The sequence below is a fragment of the Ambystoma mexicanum genome, chromosome 12, assembly GCF_040938575.1.
Source record: "Ambystoma mexicanum isolate Mex_15411 chromosome 12, UKY_AmexF1_1, whole genome shotgun sequence".
Classification (NCBI taxonomy): domain Eukaryota; kingdom Metazoa; phylum Chordata; class Amphibia; order Caudata; family Ambystomatidae; genus Ambystoma; species Ambystoma mexicanum.
In genome coordinates this window covers 424176045-424202975 of record NC_090936.1, presented here as the reverse complement: position 1 = coordinate 424202975, position 26931 = coordinate 424176045, and the positions used below count along the sequence as shown (strand labels likewise).

Here is a 26931-nt window from a genome sequence, read left to right as displayed (position 1 = left end):
TGAACATAAGAAGCCTATACCATTGGGGAACAGTAGGAATGCACCATGTCAGGACATTCTAAATGCAAGACTTTCCCCCATCAGCCGGGAAGACTTGGATTACCATTTCCACCATGTTTAACACATTCTTTACCAGGTGAGTTTTCATCTATTGAATCATCTTCAACGACTCAAAAACTGTAAAACTGTTTGACACATTCAGAGTCCTAGTTCCAGTGGCATTTCCATCTTTATTGCTTCCAATATTTCACCATTTAGAAAAAATAAAGCAGTATGAAAAAGAACTACAAGTCCCAGTATTCCCAGGGAAAGTGTAATCCAATAACATCACACAGCTCCTTTGCAGTGCAGAAGTCCCAACCCATGCCCACACCGCCCTTTATTTGTTGCATCATCATAAGAAACGCATGTTTTTGCCTCAAAATATATGTTAATCAGCCTTTATCTATGTACTTAATTCTAATGGTGGTCCCTGTGGCCATTTTCATTCCATGTCCTTTCCCAATTAAAACCAAAATCTTTCTCCCTTCAGTCCACTTTTTCTTAATAGCGGACTCATCTCATTTAATCACATTTATAGAAAAATATAATTGGTGCTTGGATTCCCCAAACAGATCAGACTTACAAATCTGAATTTTTATGCAAAGATTTAACAACAATGACCTCACAAAATGCAATTGTTATGATGACAAGGGGTCTCTTAGCTTCCAACAATAGGAGTCATTATGCAAATCCTTTCTGACTTCAAAGGTCCTACGCATTATGAAAGGGGTTTTCTCGTTTAGCACCTCTAAAGACATCGCACTCATTATTGATTCTTCAACATTTCAAAATCGAGACGGTTACTCTACTCAGAGGGGTTTGCATCCAGTAGGATCGACGGATTTAATAAGTTCTAACATGTGTCTTTTTTTGCTGCATCAATATGTATGCCTCACCACAAATGTGAAAAAAACATCTGGAAAGAAACGCATACCAAAGACGTGGTCTTCTTTTGGCCTCGGACCAGCACTGAGGTACGGACCATGCTGATAAAACCAGTGATAGCTGTGACGAGGTCCAGGGACATGTGACTGAACAGTTACGTTAGCAACGCACTAATTACATATGAGGACGACGGGTGTACTTTTAGGGTATCGAGGCCAAACAATAGCTGCAGTTTAGTAGTTATTTGCAACCCCTGTGATTTACTCAATCTGAGTATTTATCTAATGAAAGAAAGCATCGATTTAAGTTTTGCTGGTTGTAATAGCTCGATGGTTGTATTTGTTCTACCTCTGTTTATTAGTAGGCTGTATCCTAAAATTTGCAATGAATATTGCTCAAAAAGCGTATATTCTGCTGTCCTAGGGGGTGAAAGGTTGAGTGATGTCACTCCCTGTGATGGTTTTTTGGTGATATGACACTTCTGCTCCCCCATCGACTCTCATGAAATGATGCCGCTGACGGGGAAGGCTCAGGGGAACTGTGGAGTCTACTGCAGGATTTGCTTTTTTAAGTAATCTTTAAGTCATTGGGACAATCATTATCAACTACAATTCAAGAAGTGGAGAATTATTTTGGGAACATCACAACAGTAAGTCTAGATGTTCATCCCACTGAAAGGACAGAGAATGTCCTTCATAGGGTTTTCCTCTCCATCAGTTATTGGGCAAGAACAGTCAACCAGCTCTCAGGCTGCTTTCAAACAATCAGCACTTGCCCGCTTTATTAGAAAGAATCTGATCAGTTTCTCCTCTTTAAACTCAAGAAGTATCTTGCCTATGCATAACTGATTCTTTTAATTACCAGACTCACCACAAGGAATCTGATGGTATGTCCATCCGTACCAGTGTCAAATCAGGAATAAGCCAGGGATACTTATAGTGACTTCTCCTATGGATCGAAAAGCCCTCTCCAGGAGTAAGCCAAAGGTAAGTCGGAGTTACTCATAGCAACTTTGTGAATTGAATAGCCCTCTATTGGGCTAATTCAAAAGTAAGTCAGCGTTATCCATAGTAACATCTTAGTGAATTGAATAGTCCCCTGCAGGAATTTGTCAAAGGTAAGTCAGAATTACTCATAGTAATTTTTGGTGAATTGAATAACCCTCTCCAGGAGTGAATCAAAGGTTAGACAGAATTGCTCATACTAACTACTTGTGAATCAGATAGCCCACTGAAGAGGTTAGTCCAAGTTAAGTCAGGGTTACTCCTAATTACTTATTTGTGAATTGGTTGAAAAGGATTTGCTTAGCAGAGTATACAATCTGATAAAGGTGTTAGAAACGAGTTGAATAGATGGGCATTAGTCAGTTGAAGAAAAGTGGCCATGAGGAGGAATTAGTCAAAGCAAGAGAAACATATATGCATACATTGTCTGGTGTTATTGTTAAGTTCCTGCATGGTAAAATCTCTTCTCATTAACATAGTTTAATGCTGTGTTCTAACAAGACTGAACAAAATATTAGTAGTGACATATGTTCATTGTTTAGAAGGGTTACAGTTCCTTGACCACGTAGAAAAGAAAATGGTAATCCGGGCATGGCAGATAGTTTTCAAGCAGAATTTCTCCCAGGCCTGCTCAATTTGGTGGCAGATTGATAGATGAGGTAGTTAAGGAATCCTGTGTCTGGGACCTATTTATCAAGAATACAAATATATTTGGGAACCATTGGAACAACCCTGTTCATCGGTGTTGGACAAACAAACAGGTTTTGAAGGTTTTGATTTGGAAACACAAACACAATAATCTAAATCCTGCAGTTTCCATGAAGACCACAGAGAGGCTCAATTTGCCCTTTCTCTTTAAGTCTTCACTTCTGTCAATAAGGGGTGTCTCTTGTTCAATTCACATTGAAATGTCCAACTCAGTCTCTGGGGTCAGCATTATTGTCATTGCTCACTTTGATTGACTCTTTTACCACATGTGTGCTCTTGTTTTGAAACCAAAGAACAGCATTGAGCTAGTCCTTGCCGCATGATACAACTAGTAGCAAGGTATGTTTAGGGGATTTTGGCATTTGCAAATCCTCCAGTTGCATCTAGGCTTCGCACTCAAGAATCCTAGACTCTCTGACATCTGGTCCAATTACAAATGCAATCTGGAGACACTGGTGCAAGGAGAAGGGATGGAATTCCATTTCAGCATTTGCGAGAAAGGTGGTTGAGTTGCTGGCTTCTCTTCCTCTAGAATAAATATTGATATGGTTTTATCTTCAAATAGTTCCGTCGCCAGTGGGGATTCCCCCTCAATTTTTATACTAATTCTCTATATGATAGTGAGTCTCTTCCCCACACCATCAAACCAGATCCAAGGTATTCAGACGTGTAGTATGTTTGCAGTCTTTGATTACCTATGTTGTGTTTGAAAAAGTAAGGTTTTGGTAAAAACAGCAAGTCAGATTCACAAATAAGCACACTGAGACTAATTCTTTCATCCTCCTGCATAGGGACTATTTGATTCACAAAGGCCTAATTGTTAATTACGCTGGTCTTACTCCTAGGAAGCAAATAAATAGTACATCTGGAGTAAGTAAGAGTTACCACTAGGACATTCTTGTTTAATATAACAGCTCACCAAATCAGTTACTTTGGTTCATTTGATAATGAATGTTTCTTTAATAATTCTTTAAATATTGTTGTCAGATCTATATGTTCATAAATACTCTTTTGTTTTTAATGCGGATAGAAGGACTAAAATATACATATACATTGTCACCCATTCACACATTATGCTTGTTTAATGTTTCTTGATGTACACTATCAAACAGCTCATTGCGGGACTACTGTGAAATTCTCTCTATTAATACCTTTCCAAAATTCTCTTTATTCCATTCCTCGTGTCTTGTCTATTAATATTGGCATTTCTTTCTTTTTAGTTTTACTATGTGTGCTTGTTTAACTAAATGTGCAATGGCAGATTAACTTCCTTTTAAGAGGACACATGTTGACAATCCTAAAGTCAGCTGATGGTAGAGAATCTATGCTTAAATACAATTTTTGTAAAACTGTTCAACTGTTTGCAAATGTTATTTTTAAGCCTTACATAGGCCATCAATGCAATTACTGCAACATCTTATGACCTTCTGACAAAATTACTGTATTTCACCAAAGGCCTGGAGGTGGGTGGGATTCCTCCTGGTGTGACACCCTTATGTTGGTTTTCTAATTTACTTTCTTCCAAAATATTTCAGAAAGTGTGGAACAATGTAGGTTTTAACCCACCACAAATTGTTAATGATTTTGTACTCTGGAGTTCGTTTGTGACATTGAAGGGGAATGAGATTTATAGTGTAACAGATATGATGTCATTATATATTCAAAAACTAAAGAATTTTCTAGGAATCCTGGGACTTGCTGTTGCTTTGTCCTACATTTTCTCTTCCATTATATTGTAAGCTTTGTTGCTCTTGGACATGTTAAAGAAAGTGTTGCGTGTAGCAGATACCTCTGAATCATGTCATTGCATTCAGACAGGAATGATTTAAATACAAAAGCTCCACACAACCCCAATCGGATGCCAAGATCTCACAGCTTGGCCAACACTTATGTGGACAACTAAAGCCCTATGATGCAGTAAAGGAAGATATTAATTCTGAAGCCCAGCGTGAGGAGTTCAGCTCTTTGTGTTATTATGACATTTATGCTGCTTACCAGGCAATACTTAGTTTATATACAGATGAGACAGAAACCACATATACAAGTTTCTAAATAAAAATATGTACTGATGTAATCTTGTTTCAAATAGACATTATTTGAATTTCCTGTTTTGTGGCAATCCTATGAACTACAGAATAATGAATTCTTATATGATTTGCTACCATGAGATAGCTATTTCAAAGTACAGTAAATAATAGTGTTGGTATCATCGTGGTACTTATTTGATCAACTTCAGGCATGCCCGGTAGGTTTCTGATATATGGTGACCACAGGCTACACATGAATTCTAGTAAGGGGTGCTTTGCTCATCTAGTTTCCTACCAAAGGAATCATGAGAGAGTAATTCACACCAAATGGCGAAGCTGCTGAGAGGTTAGCCACTGCCTCAGAGAATACGTCATTTACGCAAGTCACATATCGGACTAGGGTGTGTACGGAGTCGATGGACATGGATCTAGGATTTGCATAAGCACTGCCCTCATGCCGGAAACTAATAGCGTTCCCTCACGTTGACCCCAGGTTATGGAGGCATTGCAAGCCAATTTCAGTCCACTCCTTATCTGGGAAGCATTGACTGGTCTCTTAATGAATAAACAACGCAACACGACTTCCCTATGAAAAATAATGCCTTGGCAAGGTTAGCTTTCAAAATGACTGCTCTGTTGCCTTCTCTCTCCGGCCCCAAGGGCAGTGCAGTGTTTTACGATAAGCATGCTCCGTATTTACATGTGATGGAGTTATGTTTTCATAGTAAAGTGTACTCTTAAGACCATCGACATTAGCAGCACTATTAAGGAGTAACATAGATAACATAGATCCATACAAGTTGACACCAGGCAATGGCCTCCAGGTCCATCCTTTCTGCCCAATGGCCCTCATTCCTTTGACACTTAGCCATATGTGGTCTCCAGCTTTTGCCTTTGCATCATCTCCATTACTGCTTCCCATTGTTTGCCGCAAGCAGTGTGCGGTTTGTGACTTCACCACATCCACCGTCGTTGAAGCACTCTGTTTGATGACGAAATCATTAAAAAAAGTCCCTGTTTACTCCATTGACTCGCTAAGGCTTAAACAATGAGAAGAGTTCATTGTGAATTCAAGCTGGAGGCTGGAGGCGTAACCCTTCCTGATTGGCTGCGCAATACTGTCATGAAAATATGGCGGGCCATTCACACAGGACACCAAAATTGTTCTTCTACGGCAGAATATTGATGCCGAAGGTGCCAAAGCAAGCCGTATTGCGCTCACTGGAGGGAATAACAAGTTACAGAGAATAAAGTGTACTTTTTGGGATGGGGGATGGGGGAGTAGGGAAAAAGTGGGTCACTCGGTCTTTCTATGTCTATAAATATTTTTCTGCATTTAAAAATCTCTTTTTGAAACATAGGGAAGGGGAAAAAAGGGTTATATTATTTCTACAAAAAAAGTATTGACATACTAGGAGTTTCCGTAAAGACGGGGTAAGATAAAAAAAGGGCTTATGTGCCGGTGCTAGGTGCTCAAGGTAAGTCTGTGCAAACGCAATATAGGGTAGAGTCTCTGTCGGAGTCAGGTGGTGCTGGAGCGGCTACACCAAACTGCGCGAGCCACTGGAATACCGACGCCGGTTGAGCATGGAACTGGGGGGACAGTACTGGTGAGGGTGGTTGTAGGGTGGCGGTGGAGGCGGCAGGGGTGGCTGGTGGATGAGTTTCACAGGGGTGCCCTGGTTCCCGCTGTTCAGGCTACGAAGGGGGGTTGAGCTGCAAGATTCGGACACATAGCGGGTCAAAGTCTGGTTGAGGCCCGGAATGTCACGAGCAAAGCTTGGCTTGTCTAGTACAATGACTTTGACAATCTGCTGGCACTGCACAAGTGTCTCTGGAGTGGGCTGCGATGGAGCCATGGTGACCTGGAGCGTCTCCTGCTGCGTGTTAGGATGCGTGCTGTGCTGAGTCCCACTCACTGTTTCCAGGGCGGAGTTGTGCTGGTACGTTTGAAGCCTGTTGTGAATTGACACCTAGTTTAGAAACAGTCAAAGAAGCATTAAATGTTACAAGACTTTTTGCCCATCTCCTTAGCCTGGCTGCCCTTCACACCTAACAACCCACCACCTCCAATACACAAATTCCACCCGGACCCTTTCTTCCTCTGGGACACAGGTTCTCCCCAACCCTCTGTTTCAGAAACAAACACACAAGACAGACAACAAAACCAAGGTTACAATGTATATCATAACAGACATAATTCTGAGAAATGCCATAGCACCACCAAAAAAGCATGATTACATAGAATTGAACTTGGTCTCATTTTCTGCCCTGATTGGATAATTTACAATTGTTTATTGGTGTGCCCCTACCATTTAGGGTTTGCCACTTTTTGCCTCCTAGTTCTACTGAATGAAATCTTCAATAGTGGCACTAAGTGTGACATAGAGGTGTCTATACTGTATTCTAAATGCAAATAATGGTTTTCAAATGAAGACCACCAGGGAATGCCCAGGTTTCACCTAACCTTCCAATCAGGGTAATGGTTGAGTAGGAGTACCTTAAAGAAACTTAGTAAACAGTGTTCATCGTAAAAGCAGATGAAGGTAACGTCTGCCCACACGGTGATTACGTTTGATTAAGCTGTTGGGTATATTAATTTTGGTGGTACTCTGGCTTTATCAGATACATTAAGCCATGCCCATCTCAAATAGGGTGAGGATCCTTAAAGGGGAAAGCAGCGGGGCTTGCTCTGACACTGCGTCCTAACGTGCAAGTAATCTTTCCCTGAGTAAAGCACTCCTCTTCTGGGGAGAGGCTGGAGGATGAGAAGTCCAGCACTGGAGCATGATTATGTTAAATGGTTCGGGTTGGAGTACTCGCTTCTCAAGGAAAAGTGGCAATGCGGATCCTTGAGGTACCCTACTCTTATTGAGCTCAGGGGAGAGAGGCTGTATCAGAGGTTTCAGGTCAACCTGTGGGAGAAGCAGTGCAGCCTGCAAGGGCAATACACTGAATCATGGGGGCCGTGGGACCTACTGGACACTAAGGGTTTTCCATGCAAGTAGACCAGTGGTCCGAGACCTTTGGCTCTGCAGATGCTTTGGACTTCAACTCCCATCCGCCCCGGCAAAGATCATCTATGTTGGTGGATCATGGAGGTCATTGTCCAAAACATCTAGAGGACTGCAGGTTGCTGACCTCTGAAGTAGAGAAACCGAGATCTGTACATGTCGCCAAAGGCAGCAGACATTTAGTGCTGTGGAGTTTACTCTAAATCTTGGTGGTACACTACATCAAGTCAAGAAAAACATCCCCTAGCACAACCTCAAAGAAGTTGACAAATGATAAGGAGTGATGATTTGACCCTCTATGGCAGGGGCATGTGGCTCTCCAGAGGTTTTTCACTAAAACTCCCATCATCCTTAGACAGCGGTGAGGGATCATGGAAATCGTAGTCCACAGCATCTGGAGAGCCACAGTTTGCAGGCCCCTCCCATAAAGGGTGTCATATATTGCTGTGGATGTTACTATAAGAGGGAGCAGCGGCTGTGACTGAAGCACGCCCAGAACATCAGTCCAAGAGCTATTCACTAAGCAATATTGAGATTGGCAAGCCACCACACTCACTGACAAGCAACTTATCATTGCGAGACACGCTGGTACGGCCCATACACAGCTGCGTGCTAGCAAAGTTAATGATAGGAACAATTAATTTACAAAAAACACACAAAATGCAATAGCTCACCAAGATTTCGATGTCACTTTTTCTGTCAAAAAATCAGCCGTATAAAGACCAGTGGGTGCGGGTTGTTCTTGCTTTTGATTGAACGTTTGCCTATAAGCAATCCTTACTTGATTGACCTACATTAAGCCTCATTTGGCAATTCTTTTTTGTGTTATCCCAGCACTGTTATCATCTCTATATTGGAAATATTCAGCCGATTTGAAATCTCCTGGTCTCATGAAGGTCCTCAGCTGGCAGATTTGTAGGCATAGATTATTGGAATCCTGTGGTTTTTCCGACAGTAATTACTTCAAAGTCATTTACTTGAATCTATATCATCACTGCACCACCCGTAACTGTGCCGACGAAAATGTCGACGCCAATTACGGCGCGGCGCAGTGATCAGATAGAACACTTTTGCCCCTCCAATAATCCAATCCCCATCCCACTTACCTATACCACGGTGCACTTCTGTGTGCGCCGCCGACTCCCTTGTACCCCTGCGGCATCAGTTCCTCCCACTTAAGTATGGCGGCGCTGATGCTGCAGGGTCTTTTTCTTTGTTTTTAAGTTTTCTTTTTCCTGTTCCCCCGCTGACCGTAATGGTAAGCGGCGGACACCCCTGCAACCCCGACTCCCATTACTGTAGGACAAAGGAAAGCGGGGGACATCCCCACAACCCTTGCTCCTCTTGGGCGCAGTAATGGGAGTTGTGCACTCTCTAAAATGCCGACAGCGCAGTAAAAGCGCAGTCAGCATTTTAGAGTCGCAGTAATGGTGTAATTCCATTACTTCGAATACACTTTGAATTTTATAGGGGGTGTGGGGATAGGGTTAAAAGGGGTGGTGAGGGGCTTTGGATAGGGGAAAGAGGGGCATGGGGGACCTCAGAAATAAATAAAAAAACACCAAAGTTTGACTTGGAAGTAAATTACTTGGAAGTAATTACCGTCGGCAAAATGACACGGGACCATGTTATTGCGCCTGCAGAAGGAGATGAGTATTCTTGAGCCTATATTTCTTAATCAATTGAGTATTGCCCTTGCTAGTCCTGGGGCCTCACCTGGGATATATCAGTATAATGCAATGAACTCGGATCTGAAGGTTCGTGCCATAAGGTACGTTCACTCTTCGAGTTTTACCTAAAAAGGGAGGGGCGGTGGCTGTTTTGTCACGGGAAGAATTTGTTTGGAAAGACCTTTCTATACTCTAATTTGGGGCATGGGGTCACCCAAAGATCACGGAATTGTATTTTGATAATTGTGATCTTTAAAAAATATATTAAACTGCAAGGGGCTGAATTCTGCAAAAATGTACATACACATGACACCATCTGCTCATACACACAAGCTCACCTGTTCGGAGAGGGGAGGATGGGGATCCTGCATATAGTGTGTGTTTGGCTTGGTTAATCTTACAATAGCTATGACATGCTAGTGACATGTTAGTGAACATGGTAAAAAACTGAAACTGTGATTGTTTTACATTGCATAAGTACGTTTGCCTGGTAAGTTGCGTTTCTGCACTTAATGACATTGACAGTGCAGCACGCAAGAAACCACCGTCCAAGATCCTAACTATGTCTAGGTTGGAACCAGGCTATAATTGAGCCACACAGCGTTCGGCTAACTCTCATCCATACATGACCTTTCTGAGCATGGAACCCCATACCTCCTGCATGTGAAGGGCTTTCAAGCGCTGAACATTTCTGGCAAGGTGAAAAGATTCTGGAAGGGAGACAGACATAGTGTGCAAACTTTGGGTTGTACAGTTGCTGCTGAAGCCTGTTATGCAATTAGGCAAAGGTGAACCTATCCTCACCTGCTCAAAGTTAACAATGACCCTGTACAAAGTGAACTGTTAACTAGATCTCACCAGTTTACAGTTAACAATTACCTTGATCTCAAGACTGCACAGTTGACAGTTATTTTAGCATTATAAATTCACTGTTAATGTTAATGGGTATTGTACTGCGCACCGTCGCCACCGCGTTCAGGCAGATTTGCATTGGAAGGACGGTTGCGGGTCTGTTAGTGGGATGAGAGGGAGAAGAGCAAGAGAGCGTTGATGTGCTGTTGGCAGCTTCAGTTCGGAGAAACCAGTCACTGAGTGTTGGTGCGCTTTTGGTTGGTATCCGCCTTGTGATGTTGAGGTTTAATAATTGTGTATTGTTTGTTTTCATGTTCGGTGTTGTCAAATGCTTGTCGTTTGTGATGCGGTAGAGGTATGGTTGTGTTTAGTTCAGAATATGAGGCTGTGTATGCAGAATGGTTTTTAATACTTTTCCTACATCCGGCATTCCGTCTAAATGGGATACATTTCCCACCACCCCCAGCAGTTCACTCCAGTGTGATGCATTTACCTCCCCCGGCGATTCATCCAGCTGATACACATTCCTTGTCCGCAGCAGTCAGTCCTAGTGCAGCACGTTTCTGCCCCCTACCAATCCTTCTTAGTGCAACGCATTTCTGACCCCTGGCAGTCCATCTAAGTGTGACACATCTCCCACCCCTAACCGTTCGTCCAATCGAGGCACACTTCCCATCCTCGGCACTCCAGTCAGGTGCAATATCCTTCTTGTCTCCAACACCCCATCGGCGTGTGACATATCTGCCATCTCCCGCAATCCATCCGGTACGACACTCTCCTCACCCTGAAACAATCCATCTGGGTGTGAAACATATCCTGTCCCCAACAGTCTATCAAAGTGTGATGCATTTCCCACCCCTCACAGTCCATCTGAACCAACCCATCATGATACAGAAGTTACATTGTGCCTGTCTCAGAGTGCAGCAGGGAGCACAAGGCTCCGCTGTACTATTAGACTAGATGCAGAATGTGGCTAACCTACACATGCAGGCTAATTGTGGAAGTGTCTAATTTACACAGTTCGGTTACGTGCAGGTTAAGGCTAGCCTATGCGAGTGAGCTAAATGCCGGTAGGTATTATGATATCAGGTGATTAGATTAGGGCATTTTCTGGAGTATATTAGTGGTTGTACGCCCCGCTTTTCTGGTCATTATCTCATTTTGAATTTTGCATGGTTTCACGTGTTGTATTGCGTTGATGGAGGTAGATCCCTTTGCTCGGTCTTCCCTCGTTAAGTTATCTCTTTAGCTGATCTCCCTGTTGATCAGAATCCCTTCATCACTTTCATAGACATGAGGGTGACATTGATTTGTTTGGAATGTGTCTACTTTTGCCATTGCTCTGAGCAGTGTTATATTCAAATCACACCAGTGAACTAATGTATACACCTTCTAGTCCCAAATTTAAGTTCACCCCCTGAAACACACCTTTCATAATCATGTTCTGCGGCATTGATTGTGTATGTCTTGGTGTGCTTCATACTCTTAACAGGCTCTCTAGAAAATGTCGTCAAAGTGGAAGTGTGCCTGCTAACAGTTCACTCACTTAATATTAATGCCCCTTCTATCGTGCAATGCATACATGCATGTATTACACTTTCTGGAATGGAGGCTGTATTTCTTTCTCTTTTCGATTGCGCTGCACCCGGTATTTTGATGGGTCCGTCTTTTGAGGGTCCACTGCAGGTCTACATTCTATGTTGATCTTAGCTGAGATTTTTGTGAGGGTGAGCAAGTGACTTACTCTTTGAGTAAATCATTTTGACAGAAAATGAAAAAATGCAGCTCATGTTCATTGAAAGTGGAATATGGCGGTGGGGAGCAACTTACGCTTCCGTCGCCTTTCTTCCTCTCTGCCATACAAATGCTGCAGCCTTTGCGCCGGCATGCATTTTTATGCTGGCGCAAATGCTGGAGATCCCAATGGGATCCGCCGCCTCAGGCGGACCCCATAGAGATTCATTGTAAACACTGCCTGCCATGCGTTTAATTTCAATTGTGAACACTGCTTAGCAGGCCCCTAAGCAGTGTTCACAATTACAATTAATCCCTGCCCGACATGCAGGTTTTAATTGTAATTAGCGTCCACAATTGAAATGAAACGCATGGCAGATAGAATTTATAATGGATCCCTATGGGGTTGGCCTGAGGTGCAGACCCCATGGGATCTCCAGCATTTGAATCGGCATTAAAATGCATGCTGGCACAAATGGTATTCCGCCCCTCTTCTTCGCCATACAAATGAATGAAAATGGGGGATAACGATAATGAAAGGCGTGAAAGCCTTACCCACGGCTTGTATGTCTTCTATTAACGGTACGCCCACATATAAAATGAACTCTCAATGAACTAATTTTGTTTCTCCTCATAATTGGTCATTTGCACGTCAGAGTTCAAAAGGTAGCCTACAAGCATGAACGCCACCTTTTAGACTGCACTTCTGCATTCCGCCATGCATATTTTCACTGCCTGCCACGTACGCATGGCAGGCAGCGTTAACAATGGATCCCTATTGGGTCCGCCTGCTTTTTTCTAGCGCATAAAGCTGGCAGACCCCATATGGATCTCCATTTTTGCTGGCAAGAAAATGCATGCTGGGAGAGCATTTGCATGGCGGAGAGGAAGGAAGTGGGGGAAACGCAAGTTGCATTTCGCCCCTAGTCTCGGCCATACAAATTAACAAAAATGTGGCCGTGGCGGGAATCAATAGTGAAAAAGCCTTATGCAAGGTTTTTTCACTATTGATTCTGGCTGTGGCCATTTTACTCAGGGTACTCAGGGCCGAAAAGGGGCCCCACTGTGTACTAAGGTCAATCGCAATGACTGTAACACCATATCACCTAGTGCCTATCGCTTTTACATGCTGTAGATATTTATGGGAGTTTATTGCCAAATCAGTGGCGGCCGATGAGTGTCCAATATTCTGAATAATGACAAAAAATCTCAAAGTTATCCAGTTATATTTACAAGTGCCCGGTGGCACTTCCTGTGATTTCGACTAATTATTTTTTACAACTGCATATGCCAAAGAATGCAGAACAGACAACAAAATAGACAATGCAACCTCTGCAATCTTAGGAGTTATGAGGGCAACGATGAGCCTCTAGAGTGGATCTGTGCTACTGCAACAGGAAAAGCGCGGGCACTAGCAAAATGGATGGACCATGGGATCTCCTTCTGCCTTTCCAAAAGGACCTGGTGCACAAGCCTATACAGCTGGACATGGAAAAAGAAAAACTGAAATTGACCAGGAGCCAACCAGATGCAAAAGAAACAAAAGCAAAAAGAGAGCAACGCCCTCCAACTCCCACAGCGCGGAGGTGTCGAAATGTCAAGAAAAAAAACATAATACGCAATTGAAAAAATTAGGCATTGCCCAGTAGGAGTCAACATCAAATCACTAGGGTAAACCCATTGGTCAGACGGGACAATGCTTTTCGAGGCCTTAATCTCACATTCACTGAGTGAAATTTGTGGCGTCCGGTAGGTTTGCATGACGAGTTGGCACACGCCAATCCAGCAGCAGCATGGAAGGGGGTGAGGGGTGTAGATCGCCACAGGATATCTCCAGTTCAATGAAAACGTAGCGCTGTAGTCCAGGGACTTCCATAGAGGTTACCGTGCTACGCATCAGATAACAGAAACAGAGCACTGGTGGACATTGTCAGGTCTTGCTGAGTTTGACAATTAATATTATTGAGATTTATAAAGCCCTAACAAAGGCACCTAGGCGCTAGTTCATTACACTTTCTTCTCCTCCTTCCGTATCCTGGCTGCAAACAAAGCAAGCCAATATTCCAGTTAGATAATAACATCAACCCTCTGTTCCTCTAGCCACTTCCATTTTGTTTTGCTGTTTTCACCAGTTCTCTTGAGTTGTTTTCTGCAGGCAACACTTCCATGAACTTGAGTCTGGTTGAGGTCTGCAGGGTTTCGGGGGCCAAGGTGGCTTGGGGCATTTGAGTCCCAGGCGGGTGGAGGGTTGAAGGGTACTACAATGCAATCCTTCTTTTCAATGGTTTTGTGTTCTGTATACAGTGTTTGACCCAAGTGCCTTGATAAGTAAGTTATTTGGCGCTGTATAACAATTTGAAAATAAAATATGTTGCATTATTTTATTGCGTTATGTTTTGCTTATTCTTGGTGTTTTATAAAGCACTGCATTTGTATGACTACTTCAGAGTGCCAAAAGGGAAAGGTGGAGGATTAGGTAGAGATAGGAAACAATAGAGAAACAGATCAAGGTCTCCACATTGCTGGGCAGCCAGCCTCTTCCCACTTTGATTACAGTGTCATGCTTTTGAAATTGAAAAGAACAACCCTGCATTAATGTGGTAAGTGAATGAATAGCTAGTCTATCTAGTTTATCATAGGGCAGACCGCATTGGCAAGTCCAAGTTAGAGTTTCTGGACCCAGTGGGAAGGCCCCCATGAAAAGCCGCATTTTGAATTTTCTCCTGAAGGGTGATTCAGTTCCAGTCTTAGCACCAGGGGCAGGAGTTATATCGCTGGACGCCCATAAAGCATTTGATCTACTGGACTGGGGATACAGTAGGAAAACACTCTCTCATTTTGGGTTTGGTCTTAACTTTACAGCTTGGGCAATGTCCAATTATCAGAATATCAGAATCCCTCCATTCAATTGAGAATTAATGGGGCGAGGTGAGTGAAGATTAACATAAAGAGAGGCACGCGGCAGGGATGCCCACTATCCCCGCTTATATTCGCCCTGTCAATGGACCCATGTGCCTGCAAACTGCGACAAAATGCGAATATAAAGGGCCTTGCAGTAGGTAAGCATGAATATAAAACAGCCATGTACGTGGACGATGTCCACCTTACAATCACGCACATAGAAAAATCAATGGGGGCCCTATGGGAGGAAATTGCAGCCTTTGGGGAGGTCTCAGGATTCAGGGTGAATTACACTAAATCAGCCACGCTCGCAATTAACATCTTGCGTAAACAAAGAGGTGTACTCGCTCCGAACATCCTCATCCCCTGGGAAGACTCCTGTATCAGATACCTGGGAGTCCAGATTCCCGATAATCCTGAGCACTTATACCGACACAACTTTCCAGCACTGTTCAAGGAGCTAGGTAAACATCTAGAGCAGGGTAAACAGGAAATCTCCTGGCTAGGGAGGATAACTGCAGTAAAAATGCTAATTGTTCCAAGGGTGATCTATCACTGTGCAGCCCTTCCAATAAACATCCCGGAAGGAGATCTAAAGAAATTCCAGAAAAACATAATGAAATTTATCTGGGCTGGGAAGAAACTGCATCGCTAAGCAAATTATGGTTCGTTCCAGAGTCTTAGGAGGCCTGGGGGTCCCAGATGTGGCCAGATACCCCCGAGCTGCTCAGCTCTCTCACACACTCGCCTGGGAAACCACTGTAGATGTCACTCCTGAATGGAGTCTGGCTAACTCAGGGCCCCTCACAGCCACTAAAAATACAGTACTGAACTGGAGACTTGCAGCTTGTAAATTGGGTTGTAAAGGCGCGATTTATCCACTTACACCCATTTGGAATAATCCAGATTTCACCCCCAGCATTCCCTCCATAGCTTTGCAACCTGGAGGGCAGGCGGTTTGAGGAGAATTGGTGATTTACTGTATAACGGAGTCCCTCTCACATTCGTAGAATGTAAAACAAAATGTAATGTCCCAGAAACCGAACGCTTCCACTACACTCAACTAAGACACTGGATGTCACAAAGGGTGATTAAAGAAAAAGGTGGGAGAGAACTTACCGCACTATAAAAAACACTGACCACATGCGCTCCCAGGGGTAAAATCTCCACTCTATACCGCCTGTTGGACAAAAGAGAATCCTCCAGGAAGGAGAAATACATGCTGAGCTGGGAAAAGGACCTGGGACGCACACTAGAAATTGAAGATTGGGGCAGAATATGGGAGAGACTGGGAAAGTATGCTACCAGTTCTATTTAACCCCTGAACTGTTAAACAAAAGTAACCCAGCTATACCCTCTAGCTGCTGGAGAGGATGTACAGACACTGGCACCCTGTTTCACCTACTATGGGCCTGCCCAAAAACCAAAGAATTCTGGCGAGTAGTGCTGGAACACATTAAACTAATTACGGGATTGGAAATTCCATGGCACCCAGGCATTGTACTACTGGAGGACAATAAGCAGGGGACATTTCTGTTAACAGGGCAGTTTGCAAAATTAACTACCCACTTCCTGACTGCTGCTAAGATCTCTATAGCTCGGCTACGCAAAAATCCTGAAGGGCCGTCATTGCCTATTTGGTGGTCAGAATGCCGGGACATTGTGGTGTGAGAGAACATTACGGCCATGCGCCTCGGAAATATTGCAAGCTTTCAGAACACTTGAGAACCTTTCATGGAATATGCAGAGAAATCCCCAGCCCTGACCCAGCGCCCTCCCATGACCTGGTGGCTTACATAGACTCTAAAACTGTAAGAGGCAACTGACTAACACTGATCACTCCATAGTATTAGCAATTTAGCTTGCCTGGGAGGTGAAAGGCCCTGGTATCACTCTAATGACTACCTGTAATATTGAGACCTTGTGGCAACATGTTATTATGTGATGTTGATGCTATTGTATGTTCTCCTGAAAAACTCTAATTTTGTATTGAAAAAAAAAAAGGAAGTGGACTTTCGGCCACTGGGCACCTCCTAGCCAGCCAGACATAATGCTGCTGGTGTTGGCTTGTCTGTCTGCTGGACCAGAGGGATCTTGAGTGACTGTATCTGTTGAGATGACTCGAGATGTAAGAGAGGCCTGTGTTCCAGGCGGCTCTCCTGATGATGCAGGGGGCTGTGAACCTGATGTGGAATTTGATAGGCAGCCAGTGCAGTGATGCTGCACTTCACATGTTATTCTGCCTACTCAGGGCAACGATGGGGTGTGCTGGTCTATTTTGAATCACCTGCTGTCTGGCAGGCAATCTCTTTTTTGGGGAGTGCCGTTGGAAGACTGTAGCAATGATAAAAAAAATGTAAAAGGCTTTGTTTATCACTTTAATTACACCAGGTGTAATTAACAAACCAGTGAGAATAAAAGAGGGTGTCTCATAATACTGCGAATATAGGGTTGCAGCGAGGCACAGAGCTTCATATGCTGGCTAAAATGTGGACAGGCACAAGGTGTTATAACCAGGAAACCCCCATCATGCACTCAAACCAACCCACACCAAGTAATAATGTGGTAATGCACCAACCCCCAAGTATCTCGTATACTTTCCAAGAGTGTAGTGGTGTGATAGGAAGACGTATCACCTGGAGGTTAGGTCAGTGAGAAATATTCAAGCATTTGGGCTTGAACGGATCGAAGAGGGTAACTTTCACATCATTCGTGAGGAGTGCGCCATACTTTTGTATATTTGGAAAGGCGGTCCAGAAAGGTGGCACAGAACTTTGCTGCTGAGGCTATCTCTCAAATCTTGTACCACCAGATATTGATCTGTGGGCCATCCTTTGTTTTCCAGCATCCGGCCAGAGAAATTCGGGTGGCAAGGAGTAGATGGCTAATCAACAGCACTGTGGTGCTTCAACTCACTCTCCTGGCAAGATTACAAGTGGATCCTTCGGTTACTATGATCTAGTGATCTCTTTTATTAGGGCCAAAACCTCCTTCCAAAATGTGTGAGCTTCCCCACAAATCTGCCAAAGATGTAGAAAGTCACCTCTGTGTTCACAGTTTCTCCAGCATTGGGGGAAATAGACTCATTAAGCCTCTTAATGTGGTCCGGGTACATGTACCATCTGAATAAGATTTTATATACATGAGTTTCGTTTACTTCACAGTGGGATGCAGTAGCCTCCAAGACTCATTGCAAGTACATTTCCCATGTTGACAGCTTCACTGCTAGGTCTGACCTGTCCAGTAGTTTGTACAGTTTGGCAGTTTTCTTTTTAGGGCATTTTTGCACTCTTCAAAAGTGAATTGGTTACCTCCACTATACAAGTGACCTGGGTAAGCAACCCCTGCCCCCCCCTCCTTAAAGTCCTTCCTTGTGAGGAAAGGGGAGAAGCTCGAATTTCTGAGGACTGGGGAGAGTGCACCATTGGTACGTACTACAGCCTAATTGACTTAGCCCAATGTGAAAGCGATATCTTTGTGGAGGGCAGGAGTGCACCTATGTATCATCTACAAAGCAATCACGATTAGCGCATCAGCGTACCTGGTGGCTAAGCTCCACATATCTGGTGGTAGACGCTCCCCGTGCAGCAAATTGACCAACCGACTTGAATCCCAACTTGTCTGCAAAGAGAGGACCCGCAAACAATATTTCTTTTGTCATGCAACCTCCCTCTGGAACTCGATCCAGGTGTCGCCTCAGACTGCCCCCACAATATTCACATTTTTGCAAATCTCTCATAACATGGCTATTTCAACAACACCTGGCCAATGACTAATTCCAATGGATGCACATACCACGCACAGATCTCACAGTACGGTGCTACTGTTAAAAGATGGCAGCCCAAATGCTGGTTACCCACACACTGTACAGCGCTGTACTGCTCTCAACCTAGGTACCCGCTTTAAACAATAAAAAAAAGAAACTTGTTAGTACTGAGTGTGCCGCTAAGTCAAGGTAGATCGTGTAATGGTAGCTTGCTGACAGATTGCTGAATGCTCAGAAACTGATTCTTACTAGCGTCATTCTGCCAGTCCAAGATATGCAATATGTTGGCTGCCATAAGATAATTCTGAAGGATGGGAAGGCACAATCCACCATTTTATGTATTGGCGTGAAGTGTTTGTCTGCTAATACATGGTTTACTATTAGACCGTAAAAAGCACCTGGATAGAAGATAGTGGAACTATAACTGGGAGAGCTTGCATGTGATAGAGGGGTCTGGGCATAATGTTCATTAAGGTTGGAAGCATTGATTGGCTGTGTGAGCTCAGCATTAAGATAGCATCGGCAAAAAGGGCTGCCTTGTGTTCTGTTTGGTCTATGGGGAAACCTCGAATTTTCGGGTTAGCCCGGATCTGGTTTGCCAAAGGCTCCATTATTAGGGCAAAAATTGAAAATTAAAGGGGGTATTTGGCAACCCTGCTGTGTCTCCCTGGAAAACGGGATATAGCGTGATAATACCCATTGATGCACATTCAAATTTTTGGGAATTTATAACAGGCCATGACTCGGGCAATAAAGTTAGGTCTTAATTCAAATGCCTAAAGTATGCAGGAGACAAACCTCCAGTCCACTCTATCAAATATGCCCTATTGGGGTCAAGCGCCAACAAGACCATTGTTGGCATCTGTGTTAAGGAGGGAAATCAGCGGTAAGAATCTCATTGGGTGGCATCCTTGCCGGGTTTGAGGATAAGGGACAAAAATATTTGCCCCTGGATCCCATTGCCTCACCCGTTTCAAGAAAGGAAAATAATATTGCAATGAGAGGGTTAATCAGATTCGCCTTAATTGTTTTATAAAAGGCTGGTGTAAACCCATCTGGACCGAGCCTCAACCAGAGCGCCCCGGACTACCTCGTTGAAGAGTGAGTTAATTTCTAATTCTGTTTCCTCCTTTGTAATTGGAAGCTGTAATCAGTCACGGAACATGTTGATAGGTTAAGGTAAGAGTCATGCATTTCAGTGTCCAAACTCCCAGTAGTCAGCAGTTTCTCGTAAAAATGTTAAATAGGTTCCCAAGCTTCCCCGCCTCTTTACATCGAATGGTGACACTATTCTTCTCTAATGCCCATATTATGATTGCTGGTCTTTTGTTTTCTTAATTTGTATGCCAATAACTTGTTTGCTTCATTACTTTGCAGGTAATCATATGTTTTGGGCATAGCAGGGAAATGGCAGTGGCTGTTGTCATCTGCAGTTCCAAATTTGATCCGGCAAGTCTGATTTGTAGGCCTTTGGGGATCTTGTTTGGGAATGAGCTAATTCCTGCCCATGTACTTGATCCTCTAGGCAGTGCCTGGCCTGTGTGTTAGATTTCGAGTCCACCACTTTATGACGGCCTTCCTGGCATTCCACGGAATCCCTGCGGAGCCTCGCCTCTATCATTGCCAGCAAAATAGTTTTGCATAGCTGTAGCTATTTCCTTATGGATAGTAGGAACCTGGAGTAGCAGGTCATATAGTTTCCATGCAGTCTTTAGGGGCGGCTGAGTCCCGCTTATTCACATCGTGGCTGAGACTAAGGCGTGGTCGGAAAATAATCTAGGGCCAATATCTGCGTCCAAGACATACGGGATTAGCAAGGCTGATGTCAAGAGGAGTTCAATTCGAGAGAAACCTCAATAAGCATGCGAGAAATGTTTATATTACCTTTTGTTCCCGTCAAGAAGCCTCCAGACAATGCCCAACTCCTACAAGGCTCCCAGTAAGGCCGGCACATGTTTCTAATCTGCAGATGATGGCAGATGCCTTTTATCTGCACCTGAGTGCGGAACCAGCTTAAATTCTCCCCAATTATGAGCTCGCCCTCTGAAAAGGCTGCGAGAGTTGGAAGGAGTGTGGTTAAAAATTCATGCTGGTGGTCATTTGGAAAGTACAGGCAGAACAACGGTACAGGGTGGCCAGGCAGGAGACCTTTTAAAAACAGAAATCTCCCATCGGGGTCTTTCAGTGCTTCCTTTCTAATGAAGTGGGTGTCTCTCACAATCAGAATTGCAGTGTTTGTTTTCTGGTCATAGCAGAGGCGAAGCATTGGTTAGGGAAGGCCCTGCATACCAGTCTCGCTTCGTCTTCCAGGATCAGGTGCGTTTCTTGGACCATAACGATGCTAATTTCGGATGTCTGGAGCCTCCTCCATATCGAATTCCTCTTAACTCTAGAGTTCTAAACTTGGGCATTAAGGTTCGTTATTTTAAATCTTTCCATCCCTGTCATTGAGACCTAGGCCATGGGAAGATAGATAATCAGATCAGAACAGACCCATTTGGGATCCATTGCCCTTTCAACTCCAGCCCAAGGAAATTAATATCCACATTAAAGCACTTTCACTGTGAGCATGCGCTCTATGTAAAATATTCAAAAGAAAACCTCCCACTCAAAACAATTCTGTTATCTCATCTCCCCTCCCCAAGCCCATCGCCAACTAGGCCGTGGGGTAGTGTAGGTAGGCTGGGCTCATGCCGGTACCACATTGTAACCAGACCAAGGGCATTGGTCTCAGCATGAAAGCATGTCGGTTTCAGGAATGGACTCAGCAAGGCCAATCCCCGGGCCCTGTGAAGTCCAAAAGATGAAGAATGGTGGCATTCTCTGCAAAGCTTCAAGTGATACATATGCCAGCCACTCAATCCACACGGTGAATAAATTCAGCTGTATCTTTGTATCAAGGGGTTGTTGCTTCCTGTAGCCTCTTGACATTGTGACTTTGCACCAGGCTCCCATCCAGGGTAGACATTCATTAAGTTGATCATCCGCCTTGGCCGATGTAGAAGGCGTGGAGGACCACAAGGCTGGGTTCATTAAGAGCATTGCTTCCTCATCGATGTAACAGATTTCCATTCTGAATCCAGGGTGCAGATTACTGCACATTGGAACCCCCACCTGTATTTCAAGCCCCTCTCTTGCAGCCAGGATGTAAAGTTATGGATGGCTCTTCTCTTAGCCAAGTTGGACAAGGCGAGATCCTGTAGTACGATTATCCCGGAGCCTCTGAAAATAACTTCTGGTGTTGCTCTGTCGGCAGCCATAATGTTCTCTTTAATGCGGGAATACTGAACCCTGTTAATACATCTGGTATCAACTTATTTGAAGTTTGGTAGAAGAATACACTCTGTGGATGTGGTCTAGCTCAATATCCTTGTCTTCTGGCTGGCGAAGAAGACATTTGAACAGGTCAAGAACATAGGCTTTGATATCTGAATGTTGAATTTTCATGGGGATGCCCCACAGGCGTATGTTATTTCTTCTCGACCTGTTCTCTGAGTCCTCTTGACGCAGGAGTGGTTAACGAGGAACTACAAGCCTCCAAATCCTCCATTCTAGTAGACAGTTGTGAACGCTCATATTTGTATCTGCTTGTGCTGTTTTCTAAATCATCAATGCGAGATTCAGTTGAGCCCATTAGTTCAATACCTTCTGCATGAGCTCCCCCACCCAGCCCTGTATTTCTTTCTTTATTTCGGATAATCTTGGCAGAAGGTCTGATTTTGTGGTGGGCGCAGACATGTCCTTCTCTGCTTCCGAGCCAGAGTGAACTTGGACTTCTCTGAGGCGCTCTGACTTAGTTCTGTCCCGATTTTTGCATTAGGAACAGTACATCCCTGCATTTGCTGCCTTTAGGTGTTTTCGTAGACATCGTTGCGTGTACTGACAGGGTGAAATGTGAGGGGCAATAGGACCAAATGGCCCTGGTCAAGAAGTCAGAGTCCCATCGCAACAATGACAAAATTGTCAAATCGCTGTCCCAGCGCTACTTAGAGAGTCATTTCGTCTTCATATCGATAAAGGGTGATCCACCTAATGCTGTGGTGCAACCAAATGCATAGGTATGACTTCAAGGATAAACTACCTCTAATCATGTTGAGCACGAAGCACACAGCAGATGAGGGCAACACCTACATCCTCTATTTGAGGAATTCAGAGGATCCCATTAGGCTGCTGTCAAGGGCATTGAGGTGATGGCCGCCTCGTTTGTCATTGCCACGTGTGGTCCCCAGAGTCTAATTTTATCTTGGCCCCACATCCCCAGCATGACCCCAGTCAAAATCCAGTGTGGGGATGTTGAGGATCAGCAATTTGTATGACTATTAGTGCTAGTGACAGAAAGGGCTCACTGCCAGACGGGGCCACCTCTGGGTCGCTCTTCAGTGCTGAGTGGTAGACGCTGCTTTCCAGCTGGGGTGACTCTCCAGGCAGGCCACCCCACTCCCCCCCAACCTTCGCTGCGCTCCTCCGCTTCACTGCAGATGATGCCACCCCAGTCGCTGCCATGCTCCCCCAAGAAGAGTCGGTCTGGGGGATGCTGAAGAGTGAGGGCAGGACACGCTGCCCAGAGGGCCACTGGAACCGCCCTGCGCCACATCTGCCATCTTGGGGCACTGCATGGGCTGGAGAAAGCTGTGCCGGGACTGGCTCCATCCATGGCAGAGCCGCAACAAACAAAGAACCGTCTGCCCTAGGGGAACACCAGAACTGCCACGTGGCACCTCATCAAGTGGTGTGAAGAGGTAGCGGGCCCATATCAGCCTATGGTCCTACAGAGAATGTATCGAGCACCAATAATGAAATTGTGAAATAATTCTGGCATGGTTAAGGAGTGCTTTCTGATTCATTTCCAAATCCGCAAAGTTTGATTGAATGACACCTCCTGATCAAAGATCACTCCCATATTCTTATCTTTTCCAGTAGGCACTGAAGGTGGACCAAGTTTGAAGGCACAGCACAGGGGGTGGCATTTGGTGAGTTGGTGCCATAAAGGAGAATATCTGATTTTCCTGTTGTCAGGAACAGCTGACTGTTTGACATTCAATCTGAACAGCAAATAAGCATTTAGAGATGCTTGAATGGTGCTAGGGGATGTTCATATCTGGATGGGAGGTCAGTTGTCATCAACATAGATGTTGAATGACATTTTGAGGTGGTCTATCATGTCAGTGAAGGGGCGACAGTAGACATTGAACAAACAAGGTGTGAGGGCCTGACCTTATGGTACACCGCAATTTAGGGCCGTAGAGTTGAATATGAAGTTTCTGGTTTTACTCTGGTTGATCGGTTTTCCAGAGAGGAGCTGATCATTGCAATGCCATCCCCTGGATTCCCTTGTGCATCTGTAGTCTAGCAAGTAGGATTGAATGGTTGACAATGTGATAGGCCACAGAACGGTTGAGTGGGATTAGGGCTATGGGTTTCTTCCAATCCAGGTTTAGAAGGTTGTCTTCTCTGGTATCGAACAGGGATGTTTTCATGCCACTGCACAGTCAGACGCCTAATTCATTGTGTTGAATAAAGTAAATGATTCACCATAGTCTTGAAATTGTTCCATTACTGTCCTCTCAATCAATTTTGCGTTGAAGTGGAAGTTGGGCATGAGCTGATAGTTAGCCAGATTGGATCGGTCTACATATACGTTTTTCCAATAAAGGGGTGACAGTGTTCTCTTTGTGGGCAGCTCTGAGGGTGGCTGTCACCAAAGTGGAGTTGCAGAGAACCTCGAGGAGATTAAGCACAGAGTCTATGAGTGATTGACTTAGGTGGGCAGAGAATGGCTGGTTTGGGCTTTGTGTGTCTTGATGCTGCTAATTAGTTTGTCATCGGGGGTACGTTTTCTGAAAGCTGAGAAGGAGGATTTAGGTTACTTGTTTAGGATGCTGAGTAGTTTAGCCAGAGTTGCACTGGCAATGTTTGATTTCATGCCTTTTACTTTCTTGGCGAACAAATTAGACAGATTTGCCAATGTGGATTGGAGAATGTTTACTTTGGTGGACACTTGTGAAGGGCTGCTCAGTTTCCTGAAATGCTAAAAAAAAGTAATGTTGGTTTATTTTTGGTTGCTTCTGTTCTTTGTTGGGTGGCACAAACTTTTTTTTAATTTTTTATCATGGCTCTGTAAATTCTAGTACAATGGCTGCATTTAATTTGTCTTTTTGGATTTCCTCCAGGCTTTCCTGCTGTGTCTTTTTAGCAGTGTACACTGGAGGTCGAATAACTTATTTGTTGTTTCATTATTTTTTCTTTTTTTCTGCTTTGTCATTTGCAACACTACCTTGTCTGGTGTTGTTCTGATTGATGTGTGAAAGTTGTTAATGCATCAGGGTCATTTATGTAAATAAAGGCAAATTATCAGCAAACTCACTGCGGGTGATGTTCTTCTCGGGTTTGAAGGAGATATTTTGTGCCGTGTGGTTGGGGTTGCTAGGCACTTTGGTAGGGGACAGGTGGAGGTATCCTTTGATCAAGACCTGTTCTGACCAGAAGACAGGAGACACAATAGTGTTGAAGATGGGGCCTTCATAGGTGAACAGCACATCTAGCGTATTGCCCTGGACATGGGTAGGTTCCTGTATCAAGTGATTGTTGTCATGTGATTCCATGATATCTAACAGATCTTGAGCAGGTTTGTGCTCTGAGCTGTTTACCCTAATGTTCAGATCTCCTGCCACTAGGATCTTATCTGATGTGTTCAGATTGTTGTCCAGGAAGTCCTGCCATTCCAATATGAATTTGCAGTTGTAGCCTGGTTGGGGGGTGGGTGGTATTAGATGACAGTGACCAAGACATATGTGTTAGTGCTGGACATACTTTGGTTGACGAATACTGCTGCTCGCATTTGGTCCAAAGGATGCATGGCCTGGTACTGGGAGACATCTAACCAGTCTTTGAGGATGTTGAAAGATCTAGTCAGAATTACTAGGGGTGAAAGATTTGCATGGAACATCATCAACCCCTTCGTATATGTCAAGTACCTGGCCACGTTTTAGTTGAGTCTAGGGTCGTGAAGCATCACTTCTGGGCTTTCTTTGATTCTGGAGAGTTTCATCAAGTGGCTAGTAAGGCGTAGGAGCCGACCCCTGAGCCACCATTCATGTAGGGAAAACAGAATAGTTACCTGGAGGCTGACTCGCCACGCCACAGGACAGCGTTCCCGGATTAACATAGCATAGAGACAACGCAAGGCGCTGGCCGGCAAAGCCAGTGAGTGATTGATGTCAAAACACAGGTACAGATGGCAAAGACCAGAAGGCTGCAGATGAAGGCCAGGTGGAGAAGATGGTTGCCTTTGCATAAGCAAGGAGAAGGCAGGGCAAGTAGAAGGTAACCAAGCTCAATCGCTAATATCAGGAAGGAGAGGCAGAAAAGGAGGCCAGAACAGGATTGCAGGTTAGCACGAACAAAAGGGCAGGGTGCCAAGCAAAGTGGGACTGAAGCACAGCAAAGCAAATTTAAATAGAGAAAGGAAACGTACGGAGCGCAATGAGACAATTCCATTGCTTAAAGTGTAGGGTTAATATAGCCTGCTGCTCCTGCAGTTTGTTCATTAAAGGGAATGTTGTTATGTGAGGAAGCAGCGTCTTGGGTCTGCACTTGTGTGCACAATAGGGACATAGCGGCGCCCGCAACCAGATTGCCATCAGGACGCCTGTTCCCACTTTGGGGTTTGGGCCGGAACCCTCTGCCATTAGCGCTCCCACCGCCCCTCCAGTCCACAACCACCAATTTGGCAAATGCCACCATGTAAGTCAACATGACCACAGCGGTGACAGGCCTGGGGCTTGAAACTTTGCCCACCTCCAAGACACCAGGCTTCCAGGGAAATTGCAGAATGAACTGATAAACCAAATGAGTTTCATGTACATTGGAGGCCGGTTCCCAGGAGTAGTCACATGCAGTGTAACCTTTCCAGTGAATTAGGTAATGCAAAGACCCTTGCCGGTATCTGGAATCACAACCTCCCAACCCTCATATTTCGGCATACTGTCGACCTTCCAAGGAGATGGACCGGAAGTGAACGACCAAAAGTGTCCTCTAGGTAACGCTTCAACAAAGATATGTGAAAAACTGGGTGAACACACCATGTTACAGGCAACTGAAGACAAAACGCCAGTGGTGAGAACCGGGCGAAAATTCAGAAGGGACCCCAAAATCATGCAGCCAACCTGACAGGTAGATTGCGATCAAGCAGGTCTTTACTAGAAAGCCAAACCTTGTCCCTCATCCAATATATACAGTTGCAACCAACCGTTTGCTGTCAGCCTTGGCCTTCTGAGAGGCATCAGAATGTTGAAGCACCAGAGAAATGCTCTTTTATAATTGCACCAG

At 44.4% G+C, this 26931-nt stretch overlaps 1 protein-coding gene across 3 annotated transcripts in view; it reads right to left on the bottom strand.

Annotated features, from left to right (window-relative positions):
- Nucleotides 1–216: 216 nt before the first annotated feature.
- Nucleotides 217–26931, bottom strand: part of IQSEC3 (IQ motif and Sec7 domain ArfGEF 3) — a 1249628-nt gene continuing 1222913 nt past the window's right edge. For 2 of the 3 annotated variants that reach the window (XM_069628576.1, XM_069628580.1), the window contains one exon: nucleotides 217–6639. In XM_069628576.1, the coding sequence (XP_069484677.1) occupies nucleotides 6208–6639 (432 nt within the window). In that variant the 3' untranslated portion in view covers nucleotides 217–6207. The remainder of the gene's footprint in view (nucleotides 6640–26931) is intronic. The other variant, XM_069628579.1, reaches the window with a different exon arrangement.